Genomic DNA, 23063 nt, shown 5'->3' with positions numbered 1-23063 from the left:
ATGTTAATTTTTCCACTGATATTGAAATCTTCCACTTCGCATTATTACACACAGCTTGCAAAAGAAAACCTACTTCAGCATTATGAAAACCACTAAAAGTATCAGTATAGTTAAAACGGACTTACTTTTAAAAAAATCTAGGTATTAGCCTATCATATGAGAAATGGATTGTTGCTGTTCCCGATTTCTGACATCAAGGTTAAATCGAAGGCCAAATATTTAAAAGCTCTCAATTCAAATTTAGAGCTTGCGCTTCTACTCCCCGCTAAAGCTGCGCTCTTTTTCTTTCTTTTTTATATTTTTTTCAAAATATCGATTTCGTGACAGCTCAGGAAGTCAACACTTACAATTGCTTTACTGTTAGGTTACAGATAAGTTTATTCACTATGTGCTACGTTATTCAAACAAAGTATAAACATTACACTGAAGTTTTCCAGACAACATTATTGGCGTTGACAGCAAACTGTACATCGAAAAAATAAGATGGAAAAATGAAAGTTTAACTTTAAAAAGCCAGCTCCAGTTGAAATGCTTATACAGACACAGATAATGACATTAAGAACCAATCGTTTTAACAAATGCTGAAGCAAATCTTCAATTATGCGCTTACTCACTTTCACTAACATGTCTGCTAGGGAGTGCATCCCCAGCGTGTACGTTAACATATAGCCACGAGAGAATATACACAGGGTGTACATTTATTGTGTAGTCAAAATTCACCGGTGAAATCCTCACACCTGGACAATAAAAAAGTCCATATGCACATAGGGCGAAAAACGCGTTGTTTCAAAGTTACGAAATGCTGAAATCGTGAAAATTGCAACTTTGAGGCTGCCTAGCTCGAAAACTATGAGATATATCAAAGGCGGTAAAACAAATAGAGAAACTAGTACACTCTCTATCTAAACACCTATGTTTCAGATTTGGGTTGTACCGGCGCACATGATTTTCGAGAGAGAGGAGGAAGAGCAGAATCTATACCGCAGCTCCTTCTATAAAATCCGTTGCGCCGATACGCCTCCACTCTGAAACATGATTCTTTAGATAGACAGCGTAATAGTTTCTCTAATATGTCTTTAACCGCCGTTGATATCTCTCATTGTTTCCAAGCTAGACAGACTCAAAGTTACAGTTTTCACGATTTCGGCATCCCGTAACTTTGAAACAACGCGTTTTTCGCCCTATGTTCATATTGACTTTTTTATTGTTTAGATGTAAGGATTTCATCAGTGGGCTTTGGGTACATAATAAATGAACACCCTGTATATCTCAGATTTTGAGTACAGTTTGAAAAGTTCATTTTCATAAACTGTAAAAGGCAGTGATTACTATGGTAATTACCACAAATTAAACGCAAATTTTGAGTTGTATACACGCAAACTACTAGAAAATGAGGACCATGCGCTAACAGGGAATATACTGGAAAATTAAATACGACAAAAATAAAAACGGAATGATAATCGACACAAATGTAGAGGATGAATATGACATGTCCGACCTTCGTCAAATATGGTGGAAGAAGTTATTTATTTACTTCTTGCCCAACCGTAAACAGCATTTATAAATCCATATGTAACTTTGTTATGCTCAATTAGTATATTCAAACTCACGAACGACGACGAATTGAAGAGTATGCAGATGCGATTGCAAGTAACAACCGTAGTCATAACAATATAGATCAACTAAACAACGATGAAAATAGTGGGAAAATTAGAAATGACGAAAAGCGAATAGTTTACATCACTCATTTCGAAATACAGCTAGCAGATTAAACTTACAATAAATGACAAAAATCAGTGAAATTTGGCGTTATAGCAAGTAGTTTGGGGGGAGGGGAAGCGAGCATCCCCGGTGGGGATACTTCAGCTGATTTCTTTGGGAGCAACAAAATGTGATATAGGGGAAAATCCCCCTCATCCCCCCGGTAATTCGCACCCTGGATTATATGTCATGAGACTGTGGTGACTAGGATGGTCACAAGGTGTTCTCATATAATGGTCAACTGGTCTATTGAAATCGGTGATACAGCCCATAAAGGGAATTCCATATTAGGATACATTGCTGGGCCTAGATCTCAGTGGCTGCTGTACATCTTACACACAAATGTGTAAGGTATATAATAACGAGCTTTTGTTACGCTGCTGTACACACAGTGTTGCTAGAGATGAATTTTTTTTTTCGAAAAAATTGAGTTTTTTGTGATTTTTTAAAATTTCTTCTTATTCTTCTAGTAGGTGGGGAAAATGGGAACCAATGTTACATAATTGGAATCTGCGTTTCATATGCTTTACAGAGATGCATTACTTAGGAGGGCCACAGGAGGCGCGTGGTGACCATGTTGGAAAATTCTCCATAGCGACCTTAACCTACCTAGAAGAGTGGTAAACTTTTCGACTTCGGTTTGTTCAGGTAGTTTTACATAAGACCCCGTTAACAGAAATTGTATTTCAATTTGTTCCCGATTCAGCCATTTTTTTTTTTACCTAACTTTCCTAGTCTATAGTCCTACAAAGGTTACGAAGCTGTGTAAACGGGAGCATCAGATATTTAGTTGTGTTACTATTATCTGTATTAACACAATGATTACTAGAGTTACATTAAAAAGTTCCAAATTCATGGCTGCAGGTAAAAAATATATGAAATGATTTAAAGAAGTATGGAATAACCAGTATGTGGACGTTATAAAGTGTATTTCAGAGCCTCCAAAACTGAATTCAGCAAGCATGTCTCCTTGAAAATAAGGAAAGTATTTTATTTTATACTATGATCATCTGCCTAGTTCATTGCATACTGCAGTCTACTGGTCCTCTCTAAAACGACGCCGAACAGTCCGGAACTGGTTTCGCCACCTGGCCGTTGCCGACCCAGAGATATATTTCTAACTTATGTATACGGTGATGCGAATTGAAAATGCTGTACATCATGCATACATCGCTGAATAGGAGGGGATCAGGGCAATTAGTATGACATGGAGCTATGGTCTGCGCAGACGTGGAAACCTTTATCTGAATTGATTCTGTCAGAGAGGACCAGCGAACACTGCAGTGACACAATTATGATCAGCATGTGGCTATATCCATGAAGTTCAGTTTTTCAGGTGTGTGTGACATGGAGGGTAGTAGTATTTCGAGCCATTTAGTCAGGAGTACAATATGTGCGAATGTTCGAGAACGTGGAACGAGTGCATGTATCACTTGAACGCAGTTCAAGACGTTCAGCACGGCGACATGCACATACATTACTACAGTCGTGACGTTCATGGGGCTACTTACTGAATGAATTGAAGTTCCATCCGGTTAAACTGATGGTGATTCAATTGTTGAGTAACATTAGTAGGCAAAACATACTCGGCAACTACACTGATATAATTACAATATATATCCTGGAACCGTTTCTCCAACAATTTCTGATGAAGCAAACTTCATTACTGGATATGTTCAGAACTAAAACTTCCGGTACTAGTCGTAGGAAGGTCCACTACGCTTATATGAAAATTCCCAGGCGAGTTCAAAAGTTGTGGTACGGTCTTAAGTTGGGACATATGGGATAATTGGTCTTTACTTTTTGACAATGACGCCGTACGTCTAATAGCTGTGGATGCCGACCACTACTGCTGAATATTGCAAAATGTCCTGATTTCGAAATTCGAAAGAAAAGGAACGCTGAATACCATTTGTTTTCAGTAGAATGGTACAATTGGATACGTAGCATTCCAGAGTATGGATGTACTCCGGCAAACATTTCCGCACCTTGTGATATCCAGGTTTGGCGATGTGACGTAGCCATCTCATTCCCCAGATTTAACAGCTACATATTACTCCCTCTGCGGTTGTGAAGGAAAGGATCTTTGCCAATAGTTTGCAGAAACTGACGAACTTAAGACTGCCACTCACCGTGAAATAAGTTCCATTCTAAAGGATATGTTAAGGAGTATTTCCCACGTTGTCTTCACCAGATCTCTTAATATATATTAAGTACTGTAGTCATTGCCACTTTTACTCATTGTATTTTTATTTCATAACTGAATGAAATGGCTACTGCACTCACCATGTCTGTGCTGTCATTTGAAGTTTGTAGATAAAGTACGCGCCAACCCACTATATGATTAGTAAAAATGTATAGCTGGAAAATGTCGTTTTCCTGTTTGGACTACAAATAGTTCAAATTTGCTTCTTTTGGGTCACAATCTTGGTACAGTTTAATCTTTAGACCTGGGAATCTTGGTTCAGTAGGGAGCATGTGAAAAGATTTATTTGTAGATCCACTAGAATTGGAAAATCTGTTGTATATTCGTTTACCAGTAAGTTAGTACGTAGTTTTTATTTATTAGTTTGCCCTGGTTTCACCATGTTCGATTATATGTCTTACCACCTACACAAGGTGCTCTTCCATATCTATTTCGAAGCTCATGTTTCTGCAACATCCCATTTTATGTTTCATTTTACGTAAAGTTCTTAATTTCTCTGTGTGATTGCTGCGAGAACATGTGTTTTATCAATTGTTTAGACTAGCAATTTCTTGCCAGACTTCTTTCAAGTATAACATTTCTATTTTCTTAACTTGAACTTGTTAATTCTCAATTTTACAAAACCCTTTCTCGCACTAATACTAATTGTGAAGCATACAAATCATATTCCTTTAAATTTGATTTACCTTTTAATGTTCTCAGATACTGGTGCTAGCGTGAGGCTTTTCATATCTATGTATTCACATTTTGTCATATATGACCTTGAAGTAAATGACCTGTTATAACCATGTTACAAGATTTATGTTATTTATATGTTCGTCATGTAGTTGCACTGAATTCGTAAATACCTTTGCCATTTGTGATCTTACGTGTTGTTACGGACCTTGTAACGCATCTTTCCGTCATAGCCTCTCGGAAACAATGTCATTAAATAACGACATACAAATAATTCGAGAGTCTCCCAGAGAAGGGACTACAGGGGCCAAGATCGGCCAGACCCGTGAGTTCAGTTCTGAAAAATTAATCCAGTATTCAGGTGTGAATATCACAACTTAAATTAAAGTCAAACAAATCAACCACCATTCAAAATTTTTTTAAAACAAATTTTATATTTCTTCTGGATACCAAGCAAGCGGTAGTGTATATGCAAAGATGCGTTAGATATGTGCATGTACACATAAAAGAATTTTTAAACAATATGAAAACACTCAATCAGCACCCTGAAGCTTAATTTCGGTATTCCAGATTGAATGACCAATTTCCATCTAAAATTTAACCGAATTCTTAGTCTGGACTAATCGTTCAAATCTTTAGATTCCTGCTTCCTTTCGAATTATATGAAAGTTTCTCAAAAGATATTAATATTTCTTTCCTTGTAACTAAAGAACAATAACCAGGCAAAAAGTTTCAATACAACTCGCAGAAAAAGTCAATGATGTATACAACTAAGTTCAACTCCAAAATTATTAAGACGTTCTATTTTAAGGCAACTTCAACAATTTCGATGTTCTGACAAAAGTTCGCTTACCAAGATTTTGGAACAAGCGCTTAAGGTATTGCAATTTTTAAACAATCAGAATCTAATCGTTTAATACAAAAATTGACAACTGAAGCAACTGGCTTTGACACGTAAGTCATGATCTTTAGTATCTAGTTAAAGCTAAGACAAAAATCAGGTAAGTAATCTTCAAGTTTCACAAAAAATATTCGTATCCAATCTCAAACATGGAGAACAAATTTCAAATTTGACGAACGTTTCGCTGAATTATTCTTAATCCAACCAATTTTAAACAAGATTTATCATCTAACTCGGGTGCACAATTAAAAGTTCTTTTTTAGAAATTGAAAAAAGCGCTTAAGGCTCTGCAATTTTAACAATAATAGTTTAGTCGTTAATTACTGGACTTGACAGCTAAAGTAATCCGAAATTTACATGTAATAATTCTCACTTCTAGCTTCAATTCAAACTGAACTCAAGTCAAGAGAATAATGCTCAAGTTACACAAAAATATTTGTACCTAAATATAATTGTTGATAGCAGAATTTAAACTCCCAGTCGTATCACTAAATACGATTTCTTAAATAAATATATTTCATTCAAATAATGTATAAATTCAAAGGTTAGTCAAATCAAGCAATCTGATCGACCTCTTGAACACTGGTGTCTAAAACATAATTTTTCGGTAGTTCACAGTCGTTAAAAAATTCTATTCCAGAATTCTTTCAGTATTCTAAATAAGAAAAACTATAAAGAATCAATGATAGTAACCACATATATATTTACAGATAATGAAAAGTACCAATTTCTAAACAAATGCTCCATTTCATTCATATATGAACTTACTTCTCATGTTCTTCTGGGCAATCAACTTGTCAATAACTCTTCTGAAGTTTAGTTTTTTTTCAATGTTTTTCTCTGTTGATACTATAGCTAATGCACTGAGACTATTTTGAGCTACGGTACTCCTTTAAATGCTTTCATATTCTTTAATATGGTAACACGACTTTCAGTTACTGAAGTCAACTTCCGATTATGTACTATGATTTTCACGAATTTTGTTGTATGCCATTCTCTTTCTACAGAATCGCCATCAATCTCACAATAAACTAAATGTAATCTGCATTAGTATCAAGACTGCAAACGTCTGTTGTCTCATATATTTGAAGATGTTCTTCGTGGCTAAGCTGTTAGCGTACGGAGCCGGTTACCGGAGGGAGCTCATGTGGTTTGCATTCCACATTACTCACAGGTCCCGTTTCATAGCCTCGCTGCTGAAAGGGACGTTAAACACAAAATCAACGCAACTCGTATATTTGAATTGCCATGTATGCTCCTTAGTGAATTGTTAACAGTATAAAGGAAACATGCAATGTATCAAATTATTATGATAGTTGCAGAGGCACCTTTAATTAAGAACGCTTTGTCCATGTGCTTTTGCTTTGTTATCTCAAGACACTTCATTACTGTTCCGCCCCCTCCAAAGAAAAAAAAATTCCGGTTACAGCTGAACGTACGTTACAGCAAATTTCAATACTCATTTTTTTTCTATTATACGTGTGTTAAAGATCAATGTTGAAAAAAAAATCAATTCCAAAATTTCCTTGAGGTTCCCACAATACAGATTTTACCATTGTAGCAATATTACCAAGTACAGCATGTTTTGATAATCTATTTGTTTTTCTTACAAACATTTAGATTATTTAGGTAGAATAAACGTTGCCTAAAGAAAAATGAGAGATTATATTTGTACATATTTAAAAAGTCTTCAAAATAAATTAAAATACATTTTATTCTGTATTAACTTAAACAACTTTAGGGAAGGATCTTAAAAGTCCCAATCCCCTTGGTACGACCTCGCAAAGCCGTAATTTTCTTTGTTCCATTAGTGAATTCTGTTTTTCTATATATTTTAAGTTGCAGTTTATTGTTCGATTCTGTTTAAAGCGTCACGTTACTGGGAATTAGTCAACAGCAGCTGTGAACGCAGAAGTTCATTCTTTGATTCTATTTAAACCGAAACATTACTGGAAATAAGTCAACAACAGTGCTGTCAACGCTGCTCGGGCAAATCTTGATTTGAACGTCAGGAGACCACAGTTCCTTCCCTCACTTGCCCGCGTTTCCCTTTTGCACTACACACAGAGCAGCATATCACACTCGCTGATTTGTTCTGAACGTGGTGTGATGATGGAATGCATATACGCAAGGGTTAAAGCAAGCGAAGAAACGAAACAACGATGTAATAATATTCTAAATATTATTAAATATGTTAAGGAGGAACAAACAGCCCACGATATTTGGTGGTTCACGTGCTCTTGCGAACTGCACAAGGCAACGCCACTGCTCTTTAGATATTGAAACGAAAACTCATCCGTACTTCCTCCAACAGAACAATTAGCAATGCATACCCACTACGCATTGAAACTAATACATTCACCTACCTTTCTTCCCCTGTTCCTACCGTCTTTTCCAAATTAAACTTCTCTCCCTTAAATTAGACTTTAACTAACTTGATCCAATGCACAGTGAAAGTGAAGTGAAATTCCTAAGTTCACCGATTCAATTATAACACTAAACAAACGATAGTTGAAAGCAGGGACGTTCGCAGGGGGAGGGTCTTGGAGGTCCAGACCCCCCGGAAATTTCGACTTTTGTGTTAAATTAGCGGTAATTTTAAGAATTTTAATATAAAATACCCTCATATTGAATTTGGACCCCTCCCGAAATAAATTTCTCCGTATGGTACTGATTAAAAGCAAAACTCAATATTTCAAAGAGAGCACAGATGGGAAATACTGGACAAATTTAAATTATTATAAAAAAATATTTAATCCAACAGGAAACGCTTTCAAGTAATAATGCACCACAAAGAGAACACCAAGTTAGACATCGAAAAATCTGAAATATATAAATAATAGAGGGAATAGGAAAAAATCATAACTACTTCAATAACTGACGTTATTACTTTACTTTCATTAGTTAAATATTACTCCATTTAAAACACATTCAACACACGATACCCGCGTGGCGAAAAAGGAAGGAAAATGAACACCTGCCAGTCCATCATCACACCTTGGACGATAACCTTAAACTTATCACCCAAGAAGCACACGCTTTCCACGACAGCGAAAACAATATTGCCAACTCTCATAAGAAGTTCTCTCTCTCTTTCTCGATAGTTCTTTTTTTTTTTAAAAAAAAATCTTTACCGGAAATAAAATGAAATGAAATTTTGAGTTTTACGTCCCACGGTTATGCCGGTTAGGCTAAAGGAGACGGTGATGATGAGTAATGAATGAAATGGTGGAATGATGAAAGTGGGAGGAAACGGGAGAACCCCGAGAAAACCCACGCACACGGTGTTTGTCCACCACAAAGTTCACTTGGCGGGAGCAGGGCTTCAACCCGAGACCCCTAGCACCAGAGGTGAACGCTCTACCACTGAGCCACCGCGGCCCCCTTACCGGAAATAAATATACAATTAACCAATAACAATTAAAGCAAAACAAACAAATGTCATTTAAAAATAGTGTTTCTTTATAATTTCTCACCAATCCTAATTATGTAATTAATTTACAATTAAAATCCATAATTTACAATTAGTAATATTAATTTACAGCTAAACCCTGGGTAACACAAGGGATCAGAATAGCAAGTAAAAAAATGAGACTTCTTAACAAGACTAAAACACAAGGAAATCTATCACCTTATACAGAGACATATTACAAAAGATATAATAACATATATAAAGGAGTTCTGAAAGCAGCAAAACAGTTACAGAATGACAAAATCATTAAAAAATCCGATAATAAGTCGAAGGCGTTGTGGAAACTAGTGCAAAGCGAGTTAAGTGTAAACACTCGTAATGATGACAGTAATTTAGAGGTAATTAAAAATGGCAACGTAATTAAAGATCCTCGTACAATAGCTGACCTATTTAATAATTACAGCAACTTATCAAAAACGTACAATAGTGAGCTAGCAATGCCCACGAAAATATTCTCAAAAACTTGCAACAATACAATGTATCTGCATCCAGTTACAAATGCAGAAATGCAGTTACAGTCTCACTATTGCATGTGGGGTTAACACTGTGGTGTAATACTAATGTAATCTCACGACGGAAGTTCCTGGCTGCTGCGAGAAGAATCCGTATGCAGCAGAACAAATACAGGTTGACAATGTAGAATTAGCACATTGGGGGCCCGTTTACTACTTATAGGCACGATGTCTGCGAACCCGAGACTTCACTAAAGAGGGGCGAGCCGTTGCACAAGTCTTTAGTCGGCTATGAGACGTGTGCTCTTTACTTAATTATGTAGCGACTTAAACGAACGTGTTCGCGATCTTGATACGCGGAAAAAAATCTCACAGTTGAGGTTTTCCGAGTGTAAGCTGGATTGACCAACTGGTCAATGTTGGCAGTTCATTTTAAAATGTAGTTAGGTTAAGCCACCTGTATGAATATGCAAATTAAATGTTAAAAGAATTTGCGTAAATTCACAGTTCACTGGCCACAATGTAGGAGGGGGGTGAGTAGTTTGAATCGAGAGAACATCTTGATAAAACTGGCTTGTCGACGGTCTGTCTGCTCTTGCCTGCCAGTATTTCCATAAATATGAAAGCACTTAATTTAGTTCCAAATAACTACTGAACGTAGTCTTTGCATATTAGTGAGGCAGAAAGAAGCACTGTGGATCCAAATAATATAAATACAACTATCATACATACAGTTTAGATAATGAATGTGGTCTTTGTTACTCACTAAAACCTTCACACCGCAAAACAACTTTTCACATATGTGTCATTGAACGATTGAAAACTCTTTTGTTCTTGATTCGTGAGAAAGGAATTGAGTTATCAATTTCCACCGAAGAAAGGAAATTATTTGCGTCGCAAAAATCAAGTATAGATTCAAGAATGATTTGTTTTTCTAAAATATACTAACATAACTTGGTGACGGTTAAAATTTAATAACAAAGGAAGAAGATTTAAAATCAAATACCTTGCCAGAATCATGGGAAATATGAATATTCCCAACTTAGATGTTAAAACACGGTTTGCCGCACTTAATTTATCAGTCAGACCTTTTGCATGCTGCAGTAGTTTGTTAGTGGAAAGAATGATATTCCTTGATTGTAGCCCTCCATATTTTCATTTTACAAAGATACAATGTAGCCTGTTTCTACAAAGGTAATACATCTAAAGTCTTCCTTATGATCAGAGGTGAAGGAAAAAATTATTTATACGGAAACCCGTTCGCTAAGAGCAGCCACCAGGGTGCTTTGTAACATATTTTAGATTATGGTGCTTAGGTATTCTCGGCTCATGGCAGCCTGGCGAGCTATGGTTTATGATTAGGAATCCTTTTTCCTTTATTAAGGCAGGCTCCAGGGATTCTAGGCAGGGTAGATTGAGAGCTCCTTCGTCCAAGGCGATTTCCAGAGCCGTTATGGGTTAGTGATCAGTGGTCTTCTATAGCTCCACTCCACTTTTATAGACGCCCTTCAAGTGGCTCGTTCTTTTTCGGTTTTCATCATGTTGTTCTTAGTTTCTCTTCCGTTTAGTGTATCGTCTGCTCCTTGTAGATAATACCACGTGTCGCTTCTAAACATGTTCTCACGTTGAAATATGGGGATTCCTACAATATACAGGTATTGAGTAACAATTATCATCTGTGTGTTTACATGCATATCTTCAACTTAAATAAATGTTTAGATCTTTTTCAGTATTTTTAGATATGAGGTTCTCGAAATATTCTGATTTCATGTGCATAAAAGCTAATTTTCGGTTACATACAATTATGCAGTTAACATGTATAGCTAATTTCTCAAGTGTTGATCCATGGTTTGCCAAAGTTATTCTCTACATAAATAAATTTCCATATCCTCAGATATCTGAGGTTTTTTCTCTACGTATCAACTTGCGTTTTGGGTAATTTCATTTCACACATGTCTTCTAGCACTACTGGTATGTTATGATGTGTAGGAAGTACGTGATAACGTGGATTCTCATGTTAGATTTAATTTTATATCCATTCCCATACTACGCACAACAATTAATTTTTTTTATCTGTATGTGTTACTTTGTGTCTCATCAAATGCGACTTTTGCCTGAATGCTCTTCCACAGATTTGACAGGTATGAGGCTTTTGACCTGTATGTATTACCTTGTGTTTTACCAATTGTGATTTTGTGCGGAACAGTTTTTCACACAGCACACAGTTATGATGTTTCTCCCCTGTATGTGTAAGCATGTGTACTTTTAAAGTTTGTTTTTGCTTAAATCCTTTCGAACATAGCTGACAAATATGAGGTGTCTCACCTGTATGTATCATTTTGTGTCTTGCCAAATTTGATTCAAGCTTGAATGACTTTTCACATAATTGACATGAATGAGTTTTCTCACCGCAATGTGTCACCATATGTATCTTTAGCTTGTATGCACTGTTATATTCCTTCTTACACCACTTACATGGAGTAGATCTCTTATGTGTTAGCATGTGGTTAATTAAGTGTAATTTGTGAATAAATCCCTTTCCACACCCTTGACACGCATAAGGTTTCTGACCCGAATGTGCTGACATATGGACCTCTAGGCAAGATTTACTGCGAAATTCTTTCTCACACAAGTTACATGTAGTATGTTTCTTAACTGTATGTGTTGACGTATGTCTCATCATATGTGATCTTCGTCTAAATTTTTTACCACACATTTGACATTCATGAGGTTTTTCCCCTGTATGAATTACATTGTGTCTCAGTAACTGTGATTTTGTACGGAACGCTGCTACACATTCGTGACAAGTATAGGGTTTTTCCCCTGTATGTGTCAAAATGTGGTCTTTCAAAATTTGTTTTAGACTGAATGCTTCCAAACAGACGTCACATTTAAAAGGTTTTTCACCGGTATGTGTTAGTATGTGCCTCTTTAGATTTGATACCTGATGAAATTCCTTCCCACATTTCCAGCAGGTGTGAAGTACTTTTCCTCTATGTGTGATCACGTGGCTCATCAAATTTCTTTTAAGGTTAAATCCTTCGCCACACTCGTGGCAAATAAATGATTTATCACGTGTATGTGTAAGCATATGTTTTGTCAAATTTGGTCTTCGTGTAAATCCTTTGTGACACACCTTGCAAGTATGAGATTTATGGTCTTCATGGGAAAATATCTTCTTTCGTGAAAGAAACATATTTTTGTCTCTGCAAGAATATTTATTTAGCGAGTAAGAACTTTTAAATGGAACGTAAATACGGCAACTGAAATTAACACTACTTGTATCTAATACACAACATATTCAATTAATTGCATTGAATGTACATAAAACACCAAACTGCATTTCTGTTTTACTTTTTTTCTTTTCTCTCAATTGAGGTCGTATTCATGGACATTTGAATGTCTTAAGATATGAAATATTTTATATATATATATATATATATATATATATATATATATATATATATATATATATATATTAAGGAACCTCAAATAGGTTCATATACAAGGTGCCCCAAAAGTAGGTATACATCCTTGCATTGATCAAGTATAACATTCAAGTTTATGGGTTCATTTGCTTCTGCTGTTCCGAGGTTAAGCTATAAGTAAAAAGACATAATAATAAAGACATTAATAATAAAGAAGACATTAATAATAAAGAAACTAGTTCTACCTTTTTGATAACAATAAGAAATATGGAATTCAGTGAGCTTATCAGTACGGGACTGTATTAGTAGTTTTGGGGCACTGTGTATACATAATTCCGGACTTACGACTGTGAGAAATTAGTACCAATGTTGTAAAGATGTGCATTATAAATTAAGCATGCACTACATTATTATTTTTCTATAAAATACTGTATGAATTTCCGTCTTTGGTTCGAGACTAATGCATCTGTCGTAGCTGTCCTACATTTGCTGGTAGAAAAGTGGAATCAAAATTAGCCTATTGTTTCTGCTACATTGATCTAGGAATTTGAGTTACCACCTTTCATTTTAATTTCCTACTAATTTTCATCAGGACTTTAACGAATATTTGAAGTATTTCTCTATCCGTGCTTGGTTATATTTCTTATATTCGTAGTAAGCATTTATGGATCAAACTTTGAGGTGTTGTTTCCGAATACCCTATATGAATAGCGTATCGCATCCAACTCAAGTTTTTTCGAAGTGGTACATGTGACGTTTGGAATGAAAATAAATTAAGAAGACCAACATGAGTTAAATCTAGCTCGAGAATGTGTAAGGTATAAGCGGGTTATTACAATCACACGAAAGAAAGATAGATCTCGTTGTGTAATCAAGTAGATGGAACGACGTAGGTGGAATAGATTAAAACGAGATTGGCAGTTTTCAATTAATTGTACTTGCACGAATACTGTACCTGCAAAACGATTGCATATGACTATGAACTGTCATCACTGTCATTTGTCAACTTAAGACCAACTGGCGGATGGTGTCCTCCACTGAATATGCAACTTGTCCCAATGACAATATTCAGTATAATATAAAACTTTCAAACTAATATGATTATTAACCTATGTGTCTTATTAATGCGAATGTGGTATAAATGCAGATTTCATATGGATCGAATGTTAAGATGTTCAGCAAATGAATGTAAATATATTTGGTTTAGTTGGCAAAGTAAGTGGTTTATAATCACATTCACATCCATCTAAGGATCAAACTTGACATTGTGTAAATCAAAGACTAATTCCCTAGATTTTTTTTATTTCAAGACAAAGGATTTCTCGGAACAGGAAATCAATTAGTGTTATGAGCCAATTCATGAAATGTATATAAAAAATCCTCGGTGGCCGAGTGATATGGCACTTACCTGATGATAAATATCTTTAATTCGAATAAAATCTAACAAGTTTGTCGAATAAATGTGTTTGTAGGTTTCTACGATCACATTTGTATTAATTCTTATTTATTAAATTTGTGGTTTAGCGCACAGGGCATAACCGTGGTACGTTGAATTAGTAATGATTTTTTTTGTTTAAAGTCCGAGTGTTATTCACTTAAGAGCTTAGCTCACAAATCCCTGCAGCGATTGACGCCAATGAAGAATTAGAATCTCGGCAGAGATTCGTGACCTAATCTACAGCTTCCCGGGATGATTTCAGACTGGGACCAAATACCTGGGTAAAATCTATATATTGTCTGCGACCTCTTGCCATGAGAAGTACGAAACCGTTTCCAAACAGCGAGCAAACACTAACCTGACACTATAAGGGGCCAGTTTGTTGGTGTTTGTGACCCTATGTATGGCATATTCGATTCAAGTAAATGTGAATGTTACAATGCATCACGCGTAAGCGCTTGAGCTCAACATGTTCCTTTTTGGCTCATCGGAAGATCGTGAGTCGGGCAAAGGTTTGATAATATGTCAGTGTTGCTAACCAAGTATAAAAATGAGTAGTTGTAAAACAGGTTCCGTATGATGAGATGGTTATACACCAATCTTGGCAGAAACATCACACGACACAATGGCAAAGAAACGGTGAGTGTGATCGTCTCCCAACCATTCTAGGCTGTCACTGTTGCCAACCAAGTGTAAATATCAGAATGTTGAAAATGGCGTGTGTGCCATTTGAACGGCTATATAAAAAATGTGACAGAAGCAGCATTAGACAACGAAAACACAGTGTGAGTGTCCCCGTCTTACAAGAACAGCAGTTTGGCAGTGTTGCAACCAATGCGAAGATTAAAGATTTTTGCATGAACTTTAGAGCATTGCGGGACATAATTAGACTGTGGTCCATGTTAGGTTTGTAGTATGTTAGTGTTAACTTACAAGCATCCATGTTGTCAGTGTTTCCAACATTCTCAAATGGATATTCTCGAACGTTGCCTGACCATTGCATGCAGAGACAAAACTTGGCATAAACTTCATTCATCTCAACAGCAAACATACTGTGGTTACCATTCCTCAAGCATGTGAGTCTGTCAGTATTGCAACGCTTGGATTACTTGGACGGAGTATGTGTGTATATGTAAATAAGATAATCTCTCTTTTTGAGTTGTTCGAAAACTATACAAATAATAAAGAGGGATTTTTATCACAAATCAGAAAACTAAAAAGTAAAATTAAAAGCTGTTGCTTTAAATATTTTTCTTGCTAGCGAAATACATTGTATACATTCTGCAGACACGTTACAGCAAATAAGATTAGCATCAGGCGAAGAAATAGTTTTGAAATTATATTTTTCAGGTTTTGCTAATATTTCCGAACAAGATTTTTGTAATGGATTTCCCGAAATTTTACACAGTACAAGGAAGATACGTATGTCCATAAAATATATATGTGATTTGAATATACAGGTTATAACTAAAATGATTCTGGCCCTGTTACTTTAACACTTCCCTGCCGTAAAACAGTAACTTTATAATATTACTTAAGATAATTTAAAGACGTCTATATTAATTAATCTAACTAGGATATTTTAGTATCTTTTGTAGCCATAACTCCATTCTATCACCGAGCTTACTTTAAAGGGGTGGTGCAAATATGTTTGTTGCCACAATATTTCCCTATTCCAATACAAGAAATATGACTACTCACTGATCATAATTGTAAACTAATAAATATAAAATAGTTGTCATTTTAAAAGCATAACGCAGTAAAAATCGAAATGTTTCAATTATCCCAATTATTCATTTTTTTCCAAACTCGGGAAAAACTTTTTTTTACCCAAAATTTCAGTTTTTTTTCCAGGCCTTTACAACACTACTCATAAGTGAAAGATTTTTTTTTTTTGCTAAAAATGAAATTAAATCTTTCACTGTAAAATCCAAAGATTATGCTGTCTCGACTAAGGGAGACGGATGTTTATGGCAAGTGAATGATGATGGAATAATGGGCGGAATGAGAATGTAGAATATCCCAAGGAAACCTACGGAAAAATTGATGTCCACCACAAACTTACTTAACCAGGGATACAAACAGGGAGCCCACGCATCAGAGATAAGTTTTCAGCCACTAGGTCACGATGCATCACTTTCTAGTGATTGTTGCCTCTATTCTCAACAAATCTACGTATATTATTATTTACATGCACACTTGAAAAGTTATTTTGTCATGAAACAGGCAATTTCTTTCAGTTTGTTCATGTATTTTATTTCCTTAGTTATTGAATTTAAAGTGTTTTTTTTATTTGACAGGTAATCCCTTGTACTAATATCTATTATGTGACGGTTCTAGTACTTTTTCGCGATACCATTCATTTCTCAAGAAAATTAGGACTTTACAACGTTTTTGGAACAGTAACTATCTCGATGTTTGTGACATCATTTTCCTAGATATTGCGTAGCATGATTTTTTTTTTAAATTTGCATTGTGCTCATCCTATTCCATTTTCAGTGGTAAACAATACAGCAAATAACACAATCTTAGATTCATTGTCGGCCAACCATAACATGCAGCAATTTCTTACAATTGGCATTTCAACAATATAGAGTCCACACGGCTGAACCAATTTTAAAAATATAAAGATTCTAGATTAAAACCTGTACTTCTTACTAATAGTGATATTTTTAATATGTTCATTGGTTACGAAGATGACCTATGTATCAATATTATGAGACACATCGTATTCTCATGTTAAAAAACTAACCATATATTAGGCTACATAATTATACGAGAGTCTAACATTCTGAAGTCATTGCTGCAACATTTACAGGATTCTGTGCACTAAATATTCTCATTATACCTAGGAATATTATTTTTATACTAATATGCATTTCATATTACCTTTCGTGTACATTGTCCGTGTAAAAGTAGACTAGGAATAAGGAAATAGTCAAAGCTAACCGTCGTAAAGAAATCTAGAAGCTAAAATAGAATTTCCCTATTTGAAAACTGTTCTTGTTCATAGCAAGTTCTGGCTAACAAACTTAAGCGAAAAATATAGAAATTTCATTTAGTGACAACGAAACTAGGAAACTAAAACTACTTTCTTTTTTGTCTGTGATAATCAAACCACTTGAACCCTCCAGAGTTTTAGTCTACTATAAGACGATATGACTACTAAGATCACTGACGTCACTAACTTTAAATACGCTACTGAAAACAAGAAGAAATTACTGAATAAAGGATAATGAAATGATCTTACAGGAAAGGAATTAGGGTTCAACTTTTACCAAAATCTAATTCTATCTATATCTGTTTGTGAGTTGAGCTAAAGGGAAATATGAAATGTATCAATTTGGATTTTGTCGTGATTTAAAAGTAGATTCCATTACTGAAAATGCTTATTTTTCTAAAATTATTCAACACTATCATTATCGTTTAGTATTTTATAACACTACTAAATTAGTATAGCTTTCAGTCCAAGTTAGATGTGTGTGGATGAAGATGATTAAACACAGGAACGGCGTCCCCATATAAGGATAGCAAAAGGCGGATAGTAAGAAGAATATTGAAGAAGTAATTAGTAATTAAAATTTTCAACCGATCTCGATACTTCTTGTAAAGTTAAATACAATACTATTCTCGTATTAATATTAACTACTTAGTTTAAAATCTATACTACCATTTTAAAGTAACACTACAGTTTTTGACAACCTATTTACGTACATGATAAAATATTGTAAATTAGAATGAAAGATTAAAATTTGTTTGTTAGACACAATTACATTTGCAGAATCAAAAAGAGAGAATCTATTCATGTTCCCTATAATATTCAAATCTATTCAACAAAAACTTATGTTTTATTTTTTGTCTGTATTTGTTTTCGGATACCAACAATGAATCTTCATCATTTTATTGGCACACATGGTTATAATTAATTTTTCAATAAAATTTAATGCTTAAGTTGACCACTGACAAGTTTTTTCAGCAGCACGACTATATAAGACGTGGACCTGACTAACGTAGAATCCGAACCACATGAGCTTCCACCAGATATCGAACCCGGGACTTACATTGATTATTCTATATACAACAAGTAGTCTGTTTATAAGAAAACGTGCAAAGCATATAAATCAAAAACAGCTGGAAATAAGAGGATGAAATGAAACGCGAAATAGGAAAATCTTAGATGCTATAATTTTGTTCACCAACGGGATCCTCTATCGTGTGGCCTCAAGTAAACTAAAAATGTCAATGGCAAGGCATAACACATTTTATATAATTGAAAAATCATAGAAAAAGAAACGCATTTGTCAAGAAATATTGTTTCTGCGGGACACAGTTACAAAATACTACTTTGCTGTGGTTCTACACATTTCTTCGGGCACTATGAGCATGTCAGACGCTTCGGCGGAGGGATATAAATTTGAGTGCATTGGGCCAGTTATTACAATACACAGGTTTTGTGCATGTTTCTCACTTTCATTTCTATTAATATTTCTTTGCAGCTTACCTACTCAAATGTAAATTTAATGTTTTTTCCCCATGATTTCTACAACTATTTATCAGATGTCATGGTTTTCACTAAAAAATTTTTGAGTGATCCTCGGGGCACTGTAGGAAGAACAGAACACACTAAATGATGTGCCCTCTAATATTTTCGGGCCTCACATTATGTTCTATAATATTATCTTAATTTGTGATTTATAAGGAGTTGGACTTTGATGGGAAACTACCTGTACATAACAAGCCTACCTCTTTAAGTCAATGGAGAGTACAAAGTAGTGCCTTTGTACTATTAGTATTAGTGCCTTTGAAGAAAAATGCAGATATTACATTTGCTGACAAAAAAGAGGATCTGTGAAGCTCAGAGAGAAAGAGAGAGAAATCTTTATTCGGACGCGAGTAACAAACCAAGGTATACATACAATTAAAATATAATTAAGATAAGAGAAAATAATTCAAGCGATTTCATGAGGAATTGAATAAAAATGAAACTCACGCTGTATCTAGGGCATGTGTAAAGTATCATCTTTAAGTACGTACTGGAAATGCAAAATGTAAACTTACCTGACCTTCTGAGAATTGCTACCTGTTTCTGCAGAATCTATTTCTTTCACGTTCTCTTCTGTCTGATCCCCAATGATACCAGATATTTGAATACTTGATTCTGCTATTGTATCATGCTCTTCATTTTCAACAGTGACTGTAAACTTAGGCATCAAAGGATTTAATGTGCATTGTTCGATGACACCATCTCGTTCGCTTTCATTATCTTCATGTTCCTTGTATTTGGAAAATGGGGTAGAAGATATTGAAAGAGGATCCACAATTTTCACTTCATTCGGATTACTATTATATCGTTCATATTTCCAATCTTGAATAGATTCATTTTTTGTTTCCTTCTCCACTTTAATCCAAGCAACAACTTCGCTTTCTCTTTCCATATCAACTTTAATCGAAGCAATATTCGAGCCATCGAAAGCCATTGAGTTATGTCAACACTTTATTAAGTCCGGATTTAAGATCTTCACCATTTAGTGTTTGAGAGAAACGAATATCCCTGAAAGGTGTAAAAATATAGATCATTACATAAAATTATACCGAACAAATAAGACTTAAATAAACCAAACTAAATGATTTCGTTATAAATATTTTTTAAAGAAGAGTAGATATGAGGGTTTCGATATCTCAGATACATTATATCATCCTGAAAGAAGTTTAACTGAAATACGAATTGCTTTGAGATAAATCATAATCACTTGCGTCGTTCTGACAATATTGGAGTTACATTGTTTCTTAAGTTTATGAAAAAAAATATGAACAACACTATCTGAGGTTATTTTCTTTAATTTGAACTGTATTAATGGTAGGATTGCAGCTAAGTTGTAACGTCTTCTTTTTTGAGAAATTTTGTTTCAAGCATTTGCAATGAAAGAAACATATTATTTTGTAGTGAAATTATTACACTGCTTCTTTGTTTTGAAGAGTTTAGTGTTAAAAAAAATTAAATTTAGTTTGGTGAAAATTATATTAACGCTAAATAATAAAAACGGTAGCCCAGTTTGTTCCTGCACGAAGAATTTCAAACTAAGTAAAGTTTTCTGCTTTGGGGTATAGAGCGAGGTAAGAATGACGTAATGTTGAGGTAGTAATGACGTATGCCTCTCGCGCATGGTCCTTGTTTGTATTTTCTTAGTGTATCGAAATGCAACCTGCTTCGCATTGTGTTGAGAGAATGAAGCTACAAGTGGCAAAGGATTCTTGCCCTGATTAAATGTATCTCTCAGTGCCTAGTTTTGATTTATTAGAATGAATACGTTAGTGGGGACGTCTACAAATATCGGTTGATCGCCAAACGACTAGAGAAAATATTGTGACAATGGATCGAACAAAACTAAACCCTATTCTTTAAGTGAATTTTTATACAAAAATTACATGAACAGATTTTTACAAAAATACAGTAATAATTTTTGTTATAAAAATAAACAGAATAAAATTGAATGAAAACAAGATTTTGGGATTCATTCTTTCTATACAAATATTATAATTTAAAAGGCCGAAACATACTAATTCTAAACAATTTTAAACCATAAAAAATGGTCAGTAAACAAATAAAACTCGCACCGCACGTATGAGCAACCGCTAGAATCTCATTAGCTAAGACTTCCAAGAATTTATATTTATCCAAACTGGATTCAAAAAATTCTTCATGAACATAGTCAAAGTAATTGTCAGCCTCCTAGGATGTCTCTACTTTCGTCTTATTGTGTGTTATAGAAGAAAAATCTCGTCCAGTTCTTTACCAGGAGGTAATGTGCCTGAGATCGATGACACATTCCCGCGCTGGATGTCGATGCTGATACGTTGAAAAATGAATGCTGTAGCTCGGGGGTCACCAGTTTTGATTGCTATTCGATAACAACTTCATTAATGAAATTAGATCCTTCGTGACCCCAAGACCCCACTGGTTTCTATTGCTACTGTTACAAACCAATATTTGTTCAATAGCTTTGAGTATTTAGTCTTTTGTTTGATTCTCTATGAGCGGCGACGAGACCTGCCTGAATTGAGGAGTGGGGTAAGTTGGAAGGAGCAAACGTATCGGAACATGTTGAAATACCAGACTAGTGCTTTTCCATTTTTCATGCCATCAGGCTTTTTACCATCAGAGCGTATTATTACACACAACCCGATTAAAATATTTATGTATATATTTGTATTATATAACATAATTATTAACTCTTTAAACATTTTAATACATATAAACGAGTTAAGCGGCGGTTAAGCCTTGTAAGGCGCCATCCTGTGCGTTATTGGTTGACAATACAGGTTGTAAGTTATTTAGAAAAAATGTAGGTTGATGAATTGGTTCCGAAAATCAACGGGCGCTAACTTATAGTATTTTTATTAAGCTGAAGTGTGCAAGGTTGTTAAATTCCTTGATGATTTAAATGAACCGCTTTTACACTAAAAACCTGTATATACCACCCTAGCTGAATGCTTTACGCATTTCAGCTGTGACACATTAGAGTAGATTTCCCAACCCCAATTGGGCTGTCGATATTTACGCCTTTAGGAGGCATTTTAAGAAAATAAATATTATGAAAAGAACGATAAGAAATATACTCTGGGAGGAAATTTAATGCTACAGCCCTGCATTTTAATTTTATGAACCATTTAATCATTAGTATTCTTTAAAGCCTGCTTATACCTACAAAATTACTGGGTTTACAAATATAACCTTTAAAGAGCACTGGCCAATATTTATGTGCCACTTAATTAACAGATGCATTTATTAATATTAATACAAAGTCATATCTGTGAATCTTTGTTACATTTGGGAATATAAGTCACAATTAGAGTATAATGGATTTATTTTTTAATTAACTTTACTTTTAACAAGTTTGATTTACCATTTTTTTGTGTAAGGAAAACAATTTTAAAAGTAATGTTTGACTATTTATTTACGTATTTATTCATTTATTTAATTATAACCAAATTAAATATTATATTAACCAAATTTAAAAGCAATGGCTAATACACAATTATTAATGCCAGTCGCGTTGCCCGCAACATGAATTACAATTCAAGTGTTAAGTTTTAATTCTTTTTGACTTTTAATATCGTTTTTTTAATTTAATTAAATTTTATGTCTCATCATGATCGCAGCGATACGTATTAACTTTTTATGGTGGACACCGTATGTAAACAAATTTACTAACATTTTTTCTAAATTTAACGTTACTTATTAATTACTTTCAGTATGGCTTTAAATTAGGCTTAATTTACAATATTTCAACACCAGATTAATTTCGCATTACGAATTTAGTATATTCTTTTTAATCATTATTTAGTAACAACACCGAACACAAATATTTACTAGCCAAGGAACAATTTTTTAATCGCCCCAAAATTTAAGTTTCGTAATTAATTGTAGTAGTTACTAGTACTTCTCTAATTAGGTCCATGGATATATAATTGCCTGATTTTTTAAATATGTAATTGTATGGGGACAGCTAAATGTTTGTACATATGAAGGGAAATGAATAAAACTTAGAACAACATTAAATGATAAAATTTTATTATGGAATCTGGCCCCAGAACTGGAAACACCCGAAAAGCAATAAATCCTACAGAGCATAAATATTTTACCAAATTAAATACAGAATATTCGTATTTAAAACAGGAATTTCATACTTTTCAAAAGTGGTGGGGGATTATTAAAATTTCAAATTTGAA

The 23063-nt window shown here is 34.5% G+C and overlaps 1 protein-coding gene across 3 annotated transcripts in view; it reads right to left on the bottom strand.

The window, feature by feature from the left end:
* Positions 1-4809: 4809 nt before the first annotated feature.
* LOC145672855 (uncharacterized) overlaps positions 4810-23063 on the bottom strand; it is a 45140-nt gene continuing 26886 nt past the window's right edge. Inside the window, exons 2-3 of one of the 3 annotated variants that reach the window (XM_081742003.1) lie at positions 19392-19884; positions 4810-12673 (exon numbers count right to left, since the gene is read on the bottom strand). In XM_081742003.1, the coding sequence (XP_081598129.1) occupies positions 11527-12673; positions 19392-19810 (1566 nt within the window). In that variant the 5' untranslated portion in view covers positions 19811-19884 and the 3' untranslated portion in view covers positions 4810-11526. Of the gene's footprint in view, positions 12674-12945; positions 13067-19391; positions 19885-23063 lie in introns of those variants that run through there. The other 2 variants (XM_081742009.1, XM_081742010.1) reach the window with 2 other exon arrangements.

The sequence above is a fragment of the Thermobia domestica genome, chromosome 16, assembly GCF_964235325.1.
Source record: "Thermobia domestica chromosome 16, izTheDome1.hap1.1, whole genome shotgun sequence".
Classification (NCBI taxonomy): Eukaryota; Metazoa; Arthropoda; class Insecta; order Zygentoma; family Lepismatidae; genus Thermobia; species Thermobia domestica.
This window is presented reverse-complemented; position numbering and strand designations above follow the sequence as displayed.